A 20,586-nucleotide genomic window follows, 5' to 3' on the forward strand; every position below is an offset into this window, starting at 1 on the left:
GCCACCTTTGGTCTCCCTCTGTGTGTATGAAGTGTATGATTTCTGCAGCACTAACATCACCACTAGCATTTTTGTACAGAATTCTCAAATATTCCCCCGTCTGCCACTGGTTGCACAAACAGATATTCATGCTCTAAAATTGCACCATTGGTTGAGCCAGTATTGCTGTTTTAGGATGCTCAAAATCCAGAGTAATGTTTTATATAACCACTGAATGGATTATTTTTAGTTGGTTGTATTTGCATAATAAGTAGGGATAGGATAAAGTATTTTTATAACATACACTACCATTCAAAGTTTAGATTTTTATTTGAATAATAATTTATTCAGCAAGGATGCATTAATTTGATCAAAAGTGATGGTAAAGACATTTATAATGTTACAAATCTATTTTAAAATCAGTTTTGAATTATCAATCTTGAAAAAATTGTGAAAAAATGTATCAGTTTCCACAAAAATATTAAGCAGTACAACTGTTTTTACTGATAATAATAAGAAATGTTTGAGCACCAAATCAGCATATTATGATGATTTCTGAAGGGTCATGTGACACTAAATTCTTGAGTAATGGCTGCTGAAAATTCAGCTTTGCCATCACAGAAAACATTACATTTTAAAATATATTTAAGTAGTTTAAGTCATTTAAGTTAAGTATTTATTTTTAATTAAAATAAATATAGCCTTGGTGAGCAACTTTTGAAGGACATTTAGTGTATAAGTAATCAATTATAAATCCTGTTAGAGAGCTACTGTAATATGAACACCCTCAGAATATACAACAGATCCCAAAACTAGCAATCCAGGTGATGAACTGACTCAGTCCATCTGAGGAAGACATATGCAGTGGAAGCAGTTGCCAGGGCAACATAACTGTATCCTAGTGAGTGTGTTTGAGTTTCTTCCATTGGCCTACATATGTCTGAACGCTGAAGTGTTAAATGAGGTGCGGGTATCCAATGCTTTCTGAGAGAAGTGCAGTGCTTTAGTGAATCTTAATCCTTGTTAAAGCACAGGACAACCAAGACTATTATACAGATTTTCATGCCAGGAAGTAGGTGAAAGTTGAGAGATTTTGAGAGTTATGTTATTTAATATAGTGTAAGTGCAGTTGTATACATATAAATTTTAACACCATAAGTCTGATATCCATGTCTGCCCCATTGAATGGGTTCAGATCTGTGCCAGCAGGGCTGCTGAAGGATGGAGCACCAGTGTTGATCGCAGATGGCATCCCGAGTGGCATATCTGTGGGCTGCCAGCTTGCTTTGCTCCTCTGCATCTCTAGAGACAGTTACACCACACTGAGGCTGTGGGGAAATGAGAAATTGCACTTTTTCCTCTCTCTGTTGCTCTCTTTCCCAATTTCCTTAACCCAGTTATCTCACTCTGCTTGACCTCCATTCTTTCTCCTCCTTGACTCCACTAAACAAGCCCTGTCTTACATATTCATGTCTAAAACTTCTCAAGGGAGTTATATTTAAAGGCTGGTGCTGTTATTTTTAGAGGTGGCTTAAAAAAAGCAATGTGGAGTCATTACTAATAATTTGTTCAGTTCTTATGTGCAACTTGTGACTTGAACATAAATCCATTAGAAGAGAACAGAGGGATATTCAAAATAAGGATTTTTATATATATATATATATATAAATATATATATATGTTTGAGGAGGAAGCTGGACCTTACATTAAAAATGCACTGTAAAGGAGCTGTGTCCCAGAATATGATTGGTATTTTATGAGCTGCTGTGAAATATCTTGCACATATTTGAATGCAGTGAGTATTATTGATGTTTGAGGAGGAAGCTGGAGATGTTGGTAGTGTGTTATATGTCTTTGCTGTAGCGCTCACGTGTTCTCATGACTCCAGCATGACTGTGGTGCTCCTGGGTCTGGCACATGTCACTGGATTTCCTGGGGCATCTTCAACCCAACATGAGGCCAATGAGCTCCAGTAAGCCCAGTGCCAAGCTGTCAGTATTATCAAAATAAGCTGAAATCCTAATATTATTCAAGTAATATTCTTAATAAAACATTTTTCCTGCCAAGTAAAATATGCATGATAGTCTTGTGTTGAGTTTCTTGAAGTGTTGGATATAAGTCAATATTAGTGCATTTTTATTGATTGGTTGGTTGGTTGCTGTTGTTCAGTATTGCATATTTGTGTGTGCTCATTTCAGAGATGGTTTGGAGAACACAGCTAAACCATATATTGTTGCGTCGTAGCCTATATTGTTTGATATTTAAATAAATAGCCAGATATTTAAATAAATAACAAATTTAATCACCCATGCAATCTTGTTCATAAATGACAGAATACATGACAGCTATCTGTGTCTATTAAAGCCATAAATAACACCTTTACAAACAAATCTGCATCTCCACTTCCCCGTTACAAACATAAAAAAAATCACATAAGAAACGTCTTTACAAAGTCTTTTGTATCGCTATTTCTGTGTTTCAAACATTCAAATAATCACAGAAGTACTGGAATAAAAGTTTATAGTTCAGATATGAACCCTGCTGTCTACAGAAGCGATCAAAATAGAATAAATAACCATTTTGAAAGTGACGATGTTTCAAATAAATGTTGTATCAATTAATGCCAGTAGGTGGAGACAAGTGACTTAAAAAGAGGTTCGTTCAGAAAATGTTGATTCATTCAGGAATTAAACAAGTGAAGTCTTTATGAGCAAGTTATGAGTTATGAATCATTTGTTAACTTTTTTTATCAATTCGTTGAATATTTAAATAGACTGCAGACTTTTTTTCTAGAAACTCTAGTAATTTACATGTTATTTTGTTTAGTTGTCTGTTTTTTTTCAGAATCATGGTGGGAGAATAGTGATATCTATTTTAAAAATAAAATATTGATACAATATTATTAATATAAATATGAAAAATATTTTTTCTAAAGACATTTGTGAACTATATTTACTAAAGAATGGTTTTAGTTTTAGCATTTTGAGTTTGCGGCCCGCTTGGGCTCTGAACTTGAGTACCCCTGATGTAGTCCCTTATCTGAGACGCTCCTGTCTGGATGTTCTTAAGCATTGCAGGGCTTGAAGCTGCTCTAAATCTTGCCCTCCTGCGCTGTAGATAGACACACACCCACACACACTCTGTCACCTTTGGTGTTCTTTACCTGAGCTTCTTTGGCAGCTGGTTCACAAGACCTTTTTAAGAGGTTTGTGGCCATTGAGCTACATTGACAGTCTGGCAGTCTATAGACATCTGTAGTGTGGCAATCTCCAAGACTGATTACATAATGATGACCAGGTCATAAATTGTCATATGTTGGCTTCTCAACAGATAAATCATAGCTGTCTTAAAGTGACATAACACTAACTATAGAAACCATACTGAGCTATATATAGACAATTATAATAAAGAATAGCCATTATATTTGCCTTGCATTATAACTTGAAGAGAACTGACTTCATACGATCTCTATAAATTACCTTAAGAAAATTTGGTTAAAAAGTAATTGCAAAAATGCTTTATAAAATTATAAATCCATAATTATGAGAAAAGCTCTAGTATTTGTTTACAGATCCAGCTTGGTTTGATATCGTGTTATCAGTGCAATTAAAGTCTATATATTAAGTGCGTCTTCATGTACAAATGTGTAGTTGTCCCTGTATCTGTGTGGCCTATTAGTGGTGTTTGTGTAAGTGTTGATGGTAAGCCTCTCTGGAGAGCTGCAGATTTGCAATGTCATAACTTAACTTCCTGCTGCTAATGTGACGGTCACATTTACATTTAAACTCCAGTGAGCGTTTGTCTCCGCTGCCTCATGTTAGCATGGCATTATGGGATGTCAGACGGCAAACCCTTCAGGTGTTCTGTTCTGCAGCGTTGTTAAGAGGAAAGTGGGATTGCTGTAGACTCTGAATGAAATGCTTATATTTAGAAGAGCTACACACACACAGTTACTTTCTCTATCCAGCATGTTGTGTGGGTTAGATTTCTCTCTCTAGAGAGGGAAACAAAGGCCTTAACTAAGAGAGAGAGAGAGAGAGCAATGAAAGACTGGCAGTGATCCGGAGCTATACGGCCCTTGATTATACAACCACTTTTAGCCAAGGCAATGAGGCTATTGAGGCTAGATGAAGTCGTCTTTGGAAAGACTCTGACCAGTCAAAATGCTGTTGTTCCATCCAAAAGCTTTTTTTTTTTTATCATAATTGGAGATGGATCAAGTTGCATAGGGTTAGTCATTACTAGGTATATCACAATTATTTCTTGCGACCTGCTTCTCAGTGTGCAGTATTATAATAGTACTGAATTACATTACAAGAGATAAACATTAGTGTTGTCCTCCTTAACAAGTTTAATAACTTTTTTTAAAATAATAAAAAGAACCATGAACATTTGAAAATAAAATGTATAAAGTACCAAATGTTTTAAACATATTAAAGTGATAAAAAACACAACATTAAAAATAATAATAAAGAATCAAGACATATTCAACCTTTTATTGGTTGGCTTATTTTAGTCCTAATTAAAATCAGAAAATATTTAAGTGCAACACCAATGTATTTCTGCTTTTCCATACATTCTGCCTTCTGTCAGAGAGTGAATTTGCTTTTTCATTCATCATTTCTGCCTCAAGCTGTGGGTTTGGGTCAGATAGAGTTTGAATGGCTCCATCCTTCAACAACAGTCTCTTTGCAAAGTGACAGATTTACAAACCATTCTGTGCTGAAATGTGCTGTTCAAACTGTTAAGGACAGATTGTAACAGTCAGAAACCCTGTTAAAAATACATTTCAACAGCTCTTTCCTAATGTTGGGATTCTCAGAAGCATATGTAGAACAGCAGGTGCCACATACCGACAGAACGTTTGGATTTCACATATTTTCAGTTTAGTAGTATCTAATATACTTCCTCTTTATTACCTATTATTAATCTTAGTTATCACTGTGACTTTGTGGGCCAATTATCTGATCAATAATAGATTGTTGATGTGCAAATGCAAATTAGGTTTTGGGCTTCTGATGCCATGGTAAAACTATTTGAACTGTTTTTGTTTTAATAACGAGACTGTTTGGGAAGTTCTGCGATATGAAGTTAAAATTTGCTTTCAAAGAACATTGAATTCTTTGTTTTTTCTGACAAGATTTGATTCCTCATGATGTGACCCCTTTAACCAAAACGGAGGCAACAAATACTCCTTATGAGGTGACATCTGCAAGTGGCCTTGGATAACTGGCAAACCGAAAGTAAGCATGCTGGGACATTTCCAGGTAACACTAGAATGTCATGGGCATGAGGTCGGGGAGTTGCCGTGCTGTTGAAAGGGTGAGAGGGCATCCTGACTGGTAAAAGAGGAGAGGGTGGCTCTACACAGAGGTACATCACAGGGTCTTTTGGGAAAAACCAGAGCGGTTCTTTATAAACAGAGAGAGATGGCTGATAGTATTATGTACATTATTAGTGAGAGCGATACTGGTGTACAATAATGAGAATGAAAAGATAAAATCAGCAAAGGTGATATAAAAGAGGAGAGATACAAAAGAGAATGTGAAATGATAAGAGAATAATAAGAGAGAAATTTGATATTCACTATTCTCTAGCTTCCTCTCCTCATTTCTTGCATCAGTCACAGATTTTGTTTGGCATATTAAAATTTCCTTATTCAGAAAATCTGTTGTACACGGCAGAATCAGGAAAAAGTCTTTCTAGAACACATTATTGAAATAAAGTCAAATTCTGATTTTAATCGGAATTTTGGTGTTTTATATCTAATGAATCTTTGAGCATTTTCAGGGTTTGATAAATAAATAGTTCAAATGCACAGCATTTATTCTTTTGTAAATGTATTAGTATCTTTACTTTCAGTTTTGATCAGTTTAACGTGTCCTTGCTGAATTAAAATTAATTTATTTAAAAGAGTACACTGACCCCAAACGTTTGAACGGTCGAGCTGTTTACCTCATAGGGACAGTTGGCCGCTTCCCAAAATGCAGATGATTTCAGGTTTTACTCTCTTTGTAGGCAAAACTTGGCCCACACCCATAAAATCTGAATCCATATATTCACACACACATTCATCTCTTCCATTAACTTTGATCTAATTTAGCACTGCTTCAAGCATTCATCCCATGTGGGCTGTAGTTAAGAGCATGTATTAGAGTATAATGTACAAATACTACGAATGCAGATGTTTCCTCATTAAAATGTATGCCCTGGCATATCTGCTAACCAAAAATTCACAGTGCAAGAGGGAGACTGCACGTAATTGCGATGTTACGTGACTTGCTAGCATTTCCCAGCTGAAATTAGCCTTTTTGCAGCATTTATCTTCTTGAAGCAGTTTCAGATATATATGTCAGTAGTATATCACTCTTTATTTATTTTTATATATATTTTTAAGTATGCTGTTGTTGAAAGTTTACGCAGCGAACAATTGTGGTCCCTGAATATTTATTAGAATCAGTATGCCTGACTAGCATTGTGTGTTCTGTTCTTGCTGTTTGTTTAATGAGTGTTTTTAATTGCAGAAATGTGCAATTAATTCAATCCAAAGTCGATCAGAGAAAGCCACTGTGGACACACAAAGACAGACACAAACACAGAAACTAATCAGTAGTAATCAGTAACACCTTCATGACCCTTATTTATCTTTATATCAGCTTTGCCATGATTAGTAAGCTGATATTAAGCAGGGATTGTGTTTACCTGATTCTGCGTGTCCATAGAGAGAGTGTCTCAATCGCTGTCTTAGCAGTTTACCATTTCTGCACTGCAGTATTATAGATTCAATGGCTATGTTGACTATAAGGAATATGTTGACTTGTCAAGCCATTTTGAGTGTTTAAGACCTAATTATATTTAATGGGGGCAGAACAATCTGATTCCTGTTGACTAGTGAGATCATTCTCTTGTTTTTCAAACAAATCAAGCCAATGGAAAACATCACAATCCACTTTAGGATTTTGATATGAAGGGTGCACAAAAATAATCATATTTGATCAGCAGCACAGTTTCTGCAGCCTACTTCATTAACCTTGAATGTGGACCTAAAAATACTACTACTTATACATTTTTCAAAAACAGTATTTAAGTAGGCCACAGTCTGGTCAGCTGACTCATAAATTAGTTTGTAAGGACATAAACAGTGGGCGAGGAATGTGGATGAGTTTAAGCTTGCATAGTAAAGTTATATTTTGAGGTTATGATTGTTTTTTGGAATACAATGGAGTTTACAAGTGCATCTCAATAAATTAGAATGTCCTGGAAAAGTTCATTTATTTCAGTAATTCAACTCAAATTGTGAAACTCGTGTATTAAATAAATTCAGTACACACAGACTGAAGTAGTTTAAGTCTTTGGTTCTTTTAATTGTGATGATTTTGGCTCACATTTAACAAAAACCCACCAATTCACTCATGAGGAAGACTGCTGATCTGACAGTTGTCCAGAAGACAATCATTGACACCCTTCACAAGGAGGGTATGCCACAACCATTCATTGAAAAAGAAGCTGGCTGTTCACGGAGTGCTGTATCCAAGCATGTTAACAGAAAGTTGAGTGGAAGGAAAAAGTGTGGAAGAAAAAGATGCACAACCAACCAAGAGAACCGCAGCCTTATGAGGATTGTCAAGAGAAAATTAATTCAAGAATTTGAGTGAACTTCACAAGGAATGGACTGAGGCTGGGGTCAAGGCATCAAGAGCAACCACACACAGACGTGTCAAGGAATTTGGCTACAGTTGTCGTATTCCTCTTGTTAAGCCACTCCTGAACCACAGACAACGTCGTGAGGCGTCTTCCCTGGGCTAAGGAGAAGAAGAACTGGACTGTTTGCCCAGTGTTTTGCAAAGTCCTCTTTTCAGATGAGAGCAAGTTTTGTATTTCATTTGGAAACCAAAGTCCTAGAGTCTGGAAGAAGGGTGGAGAAGCTCATAGCCCAAGCTGCTCGAAGTCCAGTGTTAATTTTCCACAGTCTGTGATGATTTGGGGTACAATGTCATCAGCTGGTGTTGGTCCATTGTGATTTTTGAAAACCAAAGTCACTGCACCCGTTTACCAAGAAATTTTGGAGCACTTCATGCTTCCTTCTTCTGACCAGCTTTTTGAAGAAACAGATTACATTTTCCAGCAGGATTTGGCACCTGCCCTCACTGCCAAAAGCACCAAAAGTTGGTTAAATGACCATGGTGATGGTGTGCTTGACTGGCCAGCAAACTCACCAGACCTGAACCCCAGAGAGAATCTATGAGGTATTGTCAAGAGGAAAATGAGAAGAGACCAAAAAATGCAGATGAGCTGAAGGCCACTGTCAAAGAAACCTGGGATCCATACCACCTCAGCAGTGCCACAAACTGATCACCTCCATTCCACACCGAATTGAGGCAGTAATTAAAGCAAAAGGAGCCCCTACCAAGTATTGAGTACGTGTACAGTAAATGTGTTTTTTATTGGTCTTGAAGTATTCTAATTTGTTGAGATTTTTGTTAAATCATCACAATTTCTGAAATCTTCTCTATCAGGGTTTTTGTTAAATGTGAGCCAAAATCATTACAATTAAAAGAACCAAAGACTTAAACTACTTCAGTCTGTGTGCATTGAATTTATTTACTTTTTTCACAATTTGAGTTGAATTACTGAAATAAATGAACTTTTCCACGACATTCTAATTTATTGAGATGCACCTGTAAATCAGTATAGGCACCATTATGCTACTCTTTACTTTTATAAATATTCAGAATGTCATTAAAATCTATAGAAATACCCAAAATGTTGATCTACAGTAGGTGTTATATTATGTCTACTTTTTTATCTTACAGTGAACAAAGACTGATTTTCAAAACAATTAAAAAAAGAACAAACATCTATAAAGAACAAGAAAGTCACACTGGGTTCAAAGCAGTCTCAAACTCTTCATTGGACAAGGGATGCTATGTATAGTTCCTTTCGTAAGCACATGTGTTTCCTTTCCACCAAGTACCCATTGTTCCCACAAGGAAATTCACCACAAGGAAGTGACAGTGGAGAACTATGGCAGATTTATTGTCACTTAGGTCTCCTGGGGAACTGAAAATTTTTTTCTGTGTAGATGTAAACAAGCAAGATATGTTGCGATAAGAAATGGAGCACATACAAGAAAGTTAAGTGGACTAAGGCTGTTGATTCTATTAATTTCATTCCAGTCATCGCTGTATAGACTTATTCACTTTTACAGGAACTCTGATTAGGTATTCACTGATATTAAAATTCTGGCCTAAATCAATAATCCGATGAATTTTTTTTTGTTGCAGGTTGGTTGAAATCTGATAAATTGATTATATGGATTATATTAAAATTCTAGAATTTGTCTTAATAAATTCAGAATAAACTACATTGTAAATTTTTTTTGTTTTGTTTTGTTTTTTTTTTTGGATGTGGTAAGTAAAACACAGATTACTGGAGTATATTTTACAAGAAAATCATACAGTCATACAGTGACATTTTTTCTACTTTAATGTTGCCCTTTGTAATTATTTGTGAAATTTCTGAGTGAAAATTGTTTCTACACCAATTTTTTTTTTTTGTGTAATCAATTGTTTTAGTTGCTACAAGTGAATTTAAGCATCACAACACTATAATGTACAGTATAAAAATATTAATTTTGCAACAGTAACAGAATTATTAGTGCTTTTAAAGAGTATCTTAAGTGAGAATTAGATAGTTTAATATCAGCCAATAAGTTAAAAAAAAATTATACTATATTGGACAACATCCAGTATTGATATACCGTGCATTCTTTATTATGATTCTTCTTTTATTTAGATTTAGATGTGTGTGTGTATTTTTATTTGTTTGTGAAAGCCTTTATTTTGTTCACAGAGAACATATTGTTACCTTTTCACTGCAACTGACAAAAGCAGTTATAATGTGAGGATATTCTATATCATGCATGTACATTCTTATTTCATATACACACACAAAAACTCACCTTCCATAGCAAGTATCAGAATACAGGGCTACCCAAATTGCTGTTCATATATTAATCTAAAGGTCCCACTCTGTTGCAGTCTAAGCCCGCAGATGCTTTGAAGAGATTTGTCTGGTTTCCAACTGCAGCTTGAACCGTTTTTATTAATACTAGGCTTGAAAGAGGGAACTGTACTTTTTGTACCACCCCCACTTTCTTTTTTATATTAGTTTTTTTCTCTACCTCTTCCTCGTCCTTTTTTCATCTTACTGTCTTTCTCCAGGTTCCCCTCTCCTTGGTTACAGAGGACCCTTTTTGCTTTATGTGTGCTTGAACAGATTGTTATTGTTAATGTTCAGGTACAGATTGTAACCCTCTGGGACTCTAACCAGGCACCAGGGAGCAGATGAGAAAAGTCATGAACACTGGCTTCATGGCATTAGGGTGTTGAGAAGTGACACGCTCGTTCACTCAATTTAAATAGACAGCAGACGTCTCGAGGGATTCTGAAGCCTTGTGAATATTCGAAACACATCTGATCCTCTTCTCTGTGTGAAAGCTACAAGTGTGAAAAACCTCAGGCTAATGTCACCAAGTAGCAACTGAAGATTTTCAAATAATGGAGACACTAACGACAGATGTTTACGTGTCACAGCTCAGGCTAGTCACTAGTGAAGGGTTTAGGATTGAGCTTGTTCTTGTGGTGCCATCGGCCAGTCAGTGGAGTCATGATATAAGGTTTTTATGACTTCAGAGACATTTGCTAAAAAAAAACTTTGTCTGAAAATAAGGGCAAAGATGGTAGAATTCAAGCCGTGTACTTATACTGGCATTGGCATTAGCTTTGGTCTGTTTGACCAAATTAGCAATTTGTGAATTAACAATTAGACCATTTTAATAAACATAAAGTATTTTGTGTTAGCTGCTGTACTCCCTCTCCACTGTAATATATAGGCTGCCTCTACACCGAAGGGCTCCGGTGGAAGCAATTTTGATAGAGCAAGACAGACCATATCAAAAATTACAAATGAGACAAGACATGTACCTCCATCTCTGTGATTTGCTTTCACTGCCAGTACCTCAAAGATGAGCTGCCAGCGTCCAAAAGAGAGTGTCAGTTGAGTTGTGATGGTAATTGTTGTAATTAAATCACCGTTTTAAAAGTAGTTGTTCAGTTTGTACTGTGTAGGTAAAATCTTATAGGATGAATTATAAAAGAGTGAATTTGGTTGTTGAAAGCAGTTGTCACCTTATACAGTCAAACCAAAATTTATTCAGACACCAGATTAGGTGTTTTTCTTTAATTGCTAATGCAACCTTTTTACACCACAGACTGAATAAAATTAGGCATTGCTTGGTAATTGGTTGACCTAAATTGGTATTATCTAATTGTGTACTTAAATTTAACAGCTCAAAGCTATTCAACCAAATTCATTATACCTTTCTCTCAAAGTTACCTGACATTATCAAGATGAATTTGAATTCTGACTTCTTGACATATTTTATTACCATTTTCTAAACTATATTGAATAAACTGTGATAATTTGAAAAAGGTTGAAGGTGTATATTGTGAACAATATGTGTACAGAAAAAGGATTAAGCTTGTTGAGTATTTTTGCTGAGTGTGACACTGAAATATGTTATTTAAAATTGAGAATCTTCTGACAATTCCATCTTTGAGACTTAAAACTTGCAATTTGGCATTATGTTAACAGATAAATTTGTAACAATTGCTGGCATGTGCTACTATTCAAACGTTTTGTGTTGGTAAGATTTTAAAAATATTTTTGAAAAGTCTTTTATGCTTACCAAGGCTGCATTTATTTGATTAAAAACAGTAATATTGTGAAATATTATTACAATTTAAATCTATTTTAATATATTTTAAAATGGAATTTATTCCTATGATGCGAATCTGAATTTTCAACAGTCATTAATCCATTTTTCAGCGTCACATGATACTGCTATTATGATACTATTATTAGCAAAGTTGAAAATGAATCTTTTAATGAATTTTGCATGTTGAGCTGAGTCTTTCCACCGTCCTGTTTTAATATAGTTCTTACAGCATGTTTAGCCAGTTTCTATGCCTCAGTCTGGTTGTTGAGAACCGATAGCTTTGTTTACAAGAGATGTCTGGCAGCGCTAGCTCTCTGCGCATCTCCCTGAGGCTTTTGGCGCAGTAAACAGGATACAAGAGCAAAATGCAGAATGCCCTTGGAAATGTATCTCTCTGATATGCATTTTTTACAGTATAATCCTCTTATTCATGCAGTTCTCTTGGAAGTCTGTTAGGGCTGTAAACCATGTAATAATAGTAATGCCTCTCAGAAATCTTTGTTGACTTCGCCGACATTTGGGACATTCTTAGCATTGACTTAGTATTAGCCCAGTTTGTTCTAAAATTATTCTTTTACTTCTCCATTTTGTCTTCCACAGGGATAATGTCTTGTTTGCAATTGCAATATGTGTAAAATAATGCGAAATTATTCTGAATATGTAGAAAATAGTCACACAAACCACTTCAGGAGGTGATTTTAGATGCTTTCCAGACACAACTGGACAAGTGTAAACAAATCTGATTGTTGAAGCCACATGCAATTTACAAAACTGCAAAAAAATAAGGGCCAAATACCTACTGCAACATACTTCTCCACAGATATGGCCTGCAGGAGTTGAGCATCTCTCTTCAGCAAGCAGCTGCACAAACTGCCACAAATGAAACTTGTTGTTCAGCATCGCTTCCTGAAGCTCAAAATGCATCTTCGTTAAAAGTGGTGAACTCTAAATTCTCTCAGCAGTGCTGTTGACGCTCTCTCAGCTGTTGCAGTCTTTGATCCTGAAATCAGCTGATGGTAAATAAAATGCAGTGCATGGCGGTTGCTTTTGGTGATGCAAGACACATTTAAGAGTAAATGGAACAGTTTTAACAAATCAGATAACTGTCAGATCAGAGAAAATGAATAAAGTGACAAGTGTAAATACTATAGGTCCTTTGAGTGCTGATTTGACATGGTATTAAAATGTCATTTTGACAGGGATGTTTCCAGCTTTTCATCAGTAAAAGGGCTCAGATCCCTAACAAAAAGTGTGCGTTTATTTTGATACTCTTTTTTTAAAATACTGTTTAAGATATAAACTGATATAAATCTTTACCTCCAGTACAGAGTCTCTGACAAGCTGCACAATAAATAAAGAGCTGCTTTGTCGTTGACAAACGATACATGACATTTGCAAGTTTTGTTTCCTCATAAAATATCACATTAGAAACCACTGCAGATGATCCAGAGCATGAGCAATTAGATCAAATGAGCAATTAATTTGCGAACCACTCTGATTGCTGAAAGAAAAAGCATGACTTGATTGAAAATAAATCAATAATATAAAAAAAAGCTCAAGTTCACTTAAGTCAAGTAAACAGTCAGCGATTAAATGAGAATAAGAAACTAATTACAAGACTGCTGTCACTTTAAGAGCTGTCTTTGAGTAAGAGGGTTTAGTTATTATTTAGCCAACTGCCTTCAGCTAGATAATCATTTAAACATTAGCAGAGCTAGCACATAAAATTTTCAGTGTGTTCCTGGCATCAGATTGATCGTAGCCTGCTACCATACCATTCTTTCCATCATTTCAGCTATTTCATAGAACATTTCAGAAGACTTATGCCCCAAAAGGGCATCTGTAATCACTTTCTTTCTCTTGACAGATATTAGTCTTCAGTCTAACTGATGAGATGTAAAAACCCTTAGAGAGTTTCACGTCTCTGGCATGCCATGATAATGTGAGGTGATGTGGCTTACAAATGTATTCAAGGCTGCTTATCTCCATAGCCACCTTGGGGAGATCTCATGATGAAATATTTATGAAGATACGGTGGGGTTTTTTACTTAAAAAAAAAAGAGTGGCATACTTCTGAGGAAATCTCTTTCTCTCTTCTGCAGTAGCCGAGAAACATCTCAAAAGCATAGTCGTGGGTGTGAGAGTGCATCCTGCTGGGAGGATGAGAGGAGGAAGGAACGAGTGCCGTGGAGGATGGAGACAAAATGGCAGCATCAAAGAGAAGTTTGCCCTGATGAAAGAACGTGATGCGTGCCGTTATAAGACTAGAATTAATACACCCACAAGGTGCCCTATTTTATTTAGGACACATTGATCTATAATGAAGTGGTTCTTATATTGTGGGCTGCACTTCCTTATGTTCAAATCACGAACGATGCATGTGTGTAATGCTGCTAACACAGGAGCTGGCTTTCTGACGTAGATCCCAAATGTGCTGCGCCTTGTTTACAAGCAGAAGATGACGCACACAGACGATGAACTAAGAGAGATGGATGTTCTACGTTAGAATGCCGGCTCCTGCATCAGCACGAGTCATGGAACTCTCATGAATGCATGTCGAAGACTGACACAGAAGAGAAGAAATTGTTCTTATTTTTGTTTTCTTTAGCGCACCAAAAGTATTGTAGCTTAATAACATTATGGTTGAGCCACTGATGTCACATGGACTATTTTAATGATGTCATTACTACCTATCTGGTCTTTTTCTGGGAATGTGGTAGTTGCGTTGCTGTCTACAGTATGCAGGGTCAGAAAGCTCTCACCAAAAATATCTTAATTTGTGTTCCAAAGAAGATGAACAAAGGTCTTGCAGGTTTGGAACAACATGAGGCTGAGTAATTAATGGGTGAACTATCCCTTTAAGAGTGACGTTAATAATAGTTGATACTAACGGAACCATTTTCATTAAAACATAACAATGAACAGCCTCGTAGGAGTTTTTAAATGAAACAACCTTGAAATGCCAAACTGAATTTGGGATTGTTAAACTTTTCTGTTTTATGTTTTTAAAATAAATCTCTGATACTCACCAAAGCTTAATTTGATTTGTTAATTAATACAATAAAAATGGTTATATTGTAAAATATTATTATAATTTTTCAAATAACTTATTTTAATAGATTTTTATATGCAGTTTATTCCTGTGATGGCAAAGCTAAATTTTTAGCAGTAATTACTCCAGTCTTCAGCATCACATGATCCCTTAGAAGTCATTTTAATATGCTGATTTGTGGCTCAAGAAACATTTATTATTATTATCAATGTTGAAAACAGTTGCGCTACTTGATGTTTTTGTGGAAACCGTGTCACATTTATTGGGAATTCTTTGATAAATATAAGCATATATTTTAAATAGAATTTTTTACACTTACAAATGAGGACAATAACATTTGTAACATTATAAATGTCTTTACTGTCACTTTTAATCAATACATTGTATCCCTGTTGAGTAAAAGTATTGATTTCCCTCTCAAATATAGAAGAACATACAGAAATACAAGCTTTTGTCATCACCTCAGGGTACTGCAAGTAACCCCCAAGAAATAGTAGCAGTGTCCACTGAGTTGTGCTTCTCTGCACTGGTATTGTGAGTCACTCGGCGCCTTTGGCCCTTCTTTTGTTTACCGCTGAGCCCTGGAGTTTATTTACTTCCTGTTAGATGAATGAAAGCACAGCCAATCAAACCAGGTCAGAGAGAGAGAAACAAGAAGATGTACTCACAAAGGACCAGAGAAAATAGATCAGGCCTGAGAAACTGCCAGCACAGATTGTTTAGCCCTTATGAAGTTCTTGGACACTGTCTCAGTGCCGCTGCGGGTGGGATGGATGGAGGATAGAAGGAGGTAAAGAGTTCCCACTAAAAAGTAACTATTCAGATGGTTATTTAACTAAAGCATTTACTTGACATTTTTAAGAGATGAATTACTGATTCAGTCTGACTAATATTGAACATTTAAATGCATTGGAAGTCGCTGCATCACATAAAATTGAACTTTTCTTAACCTTGTTGTATCCCCAACGGTGTCTGCGGGTCATGTCACCTCAAATCACCGTCTCGCATTGAAAATAAAGACTTCCAGTTGTTTTGTCACTCCAAATCGCTGTCAGTGTGAACGCACCCTAAGAAGTCAGCTGGCTTGTTGGATAACAATTAGAAATGCTAGATATTTGATGTTTTTATTCTGGATAAAGTATATGCTTCTGTATGTGTGTGTGCTTGTGTGTTTATTTGTAAGGGTGTTAAAGGCAAACTATAGTATGCAACAGCCCCAACTGATCGGTGAAGGATAAGAAGAGACACGCTTCAAACCCTCTCTTTTCTAATCAACTCATCTCTCTCTTCTCCACTCCTCTGTTTCCACCTCTCCACGCTGATCTTCTTTTTCTCCTCTCTGCACTCCTCATCCTTTTTGTCCTCTCTTTTTTGCTGAGAATTGGAGTTTTCTGGAAGAGACAGCTGGAGGACTATAATGCCTCACTGATTCCTTACCCACAATCCAATCTGCCCACAGACCACTGAACTCTCTCGCTATCTGTCTGTGTGGTAAAATGCTTTTTGCTTGGTAGTTTTGATGATATGCTTGACCAGCATAAAATAATGAAGTATATTTTGGTTGAAGACAAATTTAAGACAAAAAAAGTCCTTCTAAAAATAATCAAAAGCAATTTAAAATTGATTTTACATGTGGAACACCCTGGAACATAATTATATTGCAATGGGACTAATCAGTTAAATTTGATTTGTGTGTGTGTGTGTTTCTGTGTGTGTGATTCTCACTTCATTGAATCCTCCATAGGTGGTATATTTATTCTAATCAAACTATGGCTAATTATACCAAACATTGCTAAATCAAACTATGGCTAATTATGCCAAATGTGGCTAATTATGGCTAATGGAAAAAAAAAGTTGGACATGATAACTGGGGGCTGCAAATTTCTTTGAGAAAGTCATTCCTTCCTGTATAATTAATTCCTCATTGTGGGGTATGATGCAAAAGTAAGGCAATCATGTACTGAGGGATTTTAATGAAGGCGTATTTCTTTGAATTAAGGTCATGCTAATTAACCAGGGACTTATAGAGACCGCAGCAAAATATAGCTAGACAGGCTAATGCAGTGACTGGTGATGTTTTTTCATGGCCATATACGATGATCCGCTAAACTTTGCTACTTCTGCCTGCCTTTGAAGATGAGTAGGCCTTCAGGACCCTTTGGATTTCTCTGTAGAAAAAACAAGAAAACAATAACAACAATATTACAAAAAAAAAGAAACATACTACTAAATACACATACATTAATAATTTAAAAAAAAATATTAGTTTTGTTTAGATGCCTTAGTGTTTCAAAAATAGCCATATTGATTATTTCCTCTGAAGGAATAGAGATAATATGCTTATGAAAATTCTAACATTTTGTTGAGTACATTACTGATTCTGTGATTACTGATACTCTTTAAAAGACCAAAAACCTCTGCAATGCAGCAAATGGAGGATGTACCTCATTTTTTTCCTTAGGATGTTTTCAACATACTAGACTTTTAACAGAAATGTGGCCTACTACAAATGTGACATACTGTATTTCTGTTTGAAACTGGACATTTAATGAGTAAGAATTTTAGGATGTGACTCTATATGACGGGTTGTTTGAGAAGAGTGTCTGTAAAATAAGAAGAGGCTCTGCATATTATTGCATTCTCATGACGGCTCACAAAGACAAAAAAATCTCAAATACATTTAGTTGTTAATTTTATAGGATCAGTTTAGTTACACTGTCATTAAAATATTAAATTACATTCCCATTGCGTTGTTGATATTCTGCTATTTTATTCAAGATAGGATGTGAAAGACATATTTCCTCAGTTTCTGTGATGAGCTATAGGACAGGAGACTGTTCCTTCAGTGTGTTGGGATGTTTGCCATCCTGCACCTGTTGTTTGTGATGTTGTATCCAGGTGATTTGGATGTTGTATGCTGGTGATTATTAGACTATGGTGCAATGGGAATGGAAAACTTAAACCTATAGGGTGAATAGCAGAAGAAAAGAAACTCATACAGGTTTGGAACAATGTAAAGGTGAATAAATGATGACGAATTTTTAGGTGAACTATCACTTTAAGGCAAGTCAGTTCACTTTGTGACCATCAAGGAAATGTCCCCAGACAGCTGTTTTCTAGGTACTGCTTCTGTCCACACAGATGGGGAAAGACTGAAATCTTAAAATCTAACAATCATAATTATTTATTTATTTATTTTTTCAGATGACATGTTGAGCGATATTTCACATTTTTATAAGTGGTCTCACCTCCCCCTTATACTAACCCTGACTGAATTTTATCTTTGTTTTTGAATACAATGCACAGATTTTTATGTAACAGATCACTGCTTCCTTCTCTTTTGCAATTCTAATAATGTGCATTTGATTTGTAATTTCTCGTAATCCAAACCTTATTTTTAATGCATTATAATGCAACTTTTATCAGCACAGTTACAGTATACAGAAGCTCACATACCCAACTAAACATTGCTCAGACACTCCCCGAGGAAACTTTGTGATGTCTGTTTGTATGAAGACAGCTAATATTTTCTCTGAAGATTGTGGTAATTGTGATCGTGGAGGCAGCTGGGGGCTAAACACTGATCCCGTACTGAAGGGTGACGCTCATCCACAGTGGGCTCATTGTTGGGGTTTTTTTCAGCTGGATGTTAAATAACATTACGTAACGTGTTCTGACGTGGCGGCACTGTAAGAGGCCACAGCATGCTGACTTAGTTTTCTCCTGTCATTGCAGATCTCGTCATTAGAGTGGCAAAGGATAAATTCGGAGCCATACAATCCGAGTACCAGAAGGTAAGTGCATGTGACTGTGCCTACCTGAACCTCTGTGCGATTACGTGCTCCACCACCGCAGTTAAGTTGCAGGGAAAATGTCTCTGCGCATCTATTATGAAACAATATTTTTATTGAGTTTGAAAGCCAAGGAGAGAGCCTTGCCCTATTAAGCGCTTATTCTAGAAGAGCTGTTAATTGCTTTTGGCATTATAGCCTGTAGTAAACAGAGGAAGAAACTATTTGTTGCTTTTTAATAACAGAGTTTAATTAAACAACAGCTCTTGCTTTGAAGTTTCAGCATCTTACTCCTGGGAACAAACAAACATATGGGGCAAAACTTAATGAATCAGTTTCACCGACATTTCTTGTGATGGTTAGAGGAAATGTGAGTTTAGAGATACACAGCCACCTCAGTTTATCAGAAAACGTCCTATATTATATTATATTATATTATATTATATTATATTATATTATATTATATTATATTATAAAAGTTTTGGGCCTGTATATTTTCATTTTGAAAAAAATTAATAAATTAATCAATCAATGATCAAAAATAACATCAAAAACTAAAATTAAAACAAAAAAAAAAATTTCAAATAAAATTACTGATTTTCATCAGAACAAACACTACTGCTTTCAAATCTGACATGTTTCTCGGGCACCAAATCAGCATATTATAATAAAAATTCAGCTTTTTATTAGAATAAAAATTCATCACATGAATGAATTACACTATAAAAAAAAATAAAACAAAAAAATAAAAAATTAACAATACACAATAATTTTTGATTTTAAAAAGACAGTATTGGTGAATATAAGAGACTTCTCATAAAAAACATAAAAAAATACCAACCACAAACTGTATATGCAATACATACAGATATAATTTATTTTGTATATTTTTATATTAAAGGATCATCACTTAATTTAGTAATTTAAGCTTAAAATTCATATGGATGAAAAATGATGATTTCAAAATGGTCAAATATCAGTCTATAATCATATTGACTCATTCTTTTCAGCTTTATTCTGTTTTGCTCTTGAAACACTTAAGAATATGAAGAACTGGACATGTATGTGAGTGTCGGCCCAATCCATGATTCACTCAATATCTGGGACTGTCAAAAAATGGGTCTGGTTCCCAAAACAGAGTTCTTAAGTGATTGTATTTGCCATTTGTTTGACTCTTTATTTGATTTTGCTTACCATCTGTTCTTCATTTTTTTCTGATTTTGGTGTTCTGCATGCCTATCATCATCTGGCACCTCCCAGCCAGAAAACATTGTTCTGACGCTACAGGTAATGTGTGTGTCCTGCTAGAAGTGTCAAGGGCCAAACCAGACCCAAGTCTGACCACCCTCATTCCTTAGTTGCACCTAACCCGTTCAAAGCCCAGCCGTTCATGTCTGTTTCAGTGTTACTCTCCAGTCTAATCTTGACTGTGGTTATGTCATCCTTGTGAAACGCTAGGAACATTACATTGATTGAAATGATCTAGATAAACATTACACTTTTAGTACAGTTTTAAAACTTGGAATATGTTCATTTCATTTTTTCTTGGCCATCCTGTATTAAAAGGTATTACATTTCTCTTTCATCTCTGTAATTGGTAAGATAATCACAGATACACAAATTTCCGTATATTAAGCTATCTGCAATTTTTAGCTCAGCCATGACCTAGTAAGAGGAGTGTAACTACGCTAACAGGAATGATGTTGTCCCTAGATGAACCTTCCTAAAGCTTAAATATGCTGATACGAGAAAAGCACATCAGACGGTCAGTGAGAGGGAATGACCATTCATTGCAGAATGCTCAATAACCTTATGTCTTAAGTGCTATATGTGTGAAGTCCTTCATAAAAGTCTTAGCTGCTAAGCTTTTGTGCCATTTCCAACAAGACTTTCAGCTCTTACTCGCAAAGGCATGAGGGGAAATGAGCTTTTAAAACCACTTTTAGAGAATTTTAAATATGGAAAGGCTCTACCCTTGAGGAGAA

General features: G+C 35.7%; 1 protein-coding gene across 1 annotated transcript in view; it reads left to right on the forward strand.

The window, feature by feature from the left end:
• Positions 1-1,148: 1,148 nt before the first annotated feature.
• Positions 1,149-20,586, forward strand: part of LOC109102484 (prominin 1a) — a 44,113-nt gene continuing 24,675 nt past the window's right edge. Inside the window, 5 exon segments of the mRNA XM_042738799.1 lie at positions 1,149-1,290; positions 1,843-1,951; positions 10,203-10,278; positions 18,527-18,604; positions 19,862-19,888. Of these exon segments, the coding sequence (XP_042594733.1) occupies positions 1,149-1,290; positions 1,843-1,951; positions 10,203-10,278; positions 18,527-18,604; positions 19,862-19,888 (432 nt within the window).

Source organism: Cyprinus carpio, chromosome B14 (assembly GCF_018340385.1).
Source record: "Cyprinus carpio isolate SPL01 chromosome B14, ASM1834038v1, whole genome shotgun sequence".
Lineage (NCBI taxonomy): Eukaryota > Metazoa > Chordata > Actinopteri > Cypriniformes > Cyprinidae > Cyprinus > Cyprinus carpio.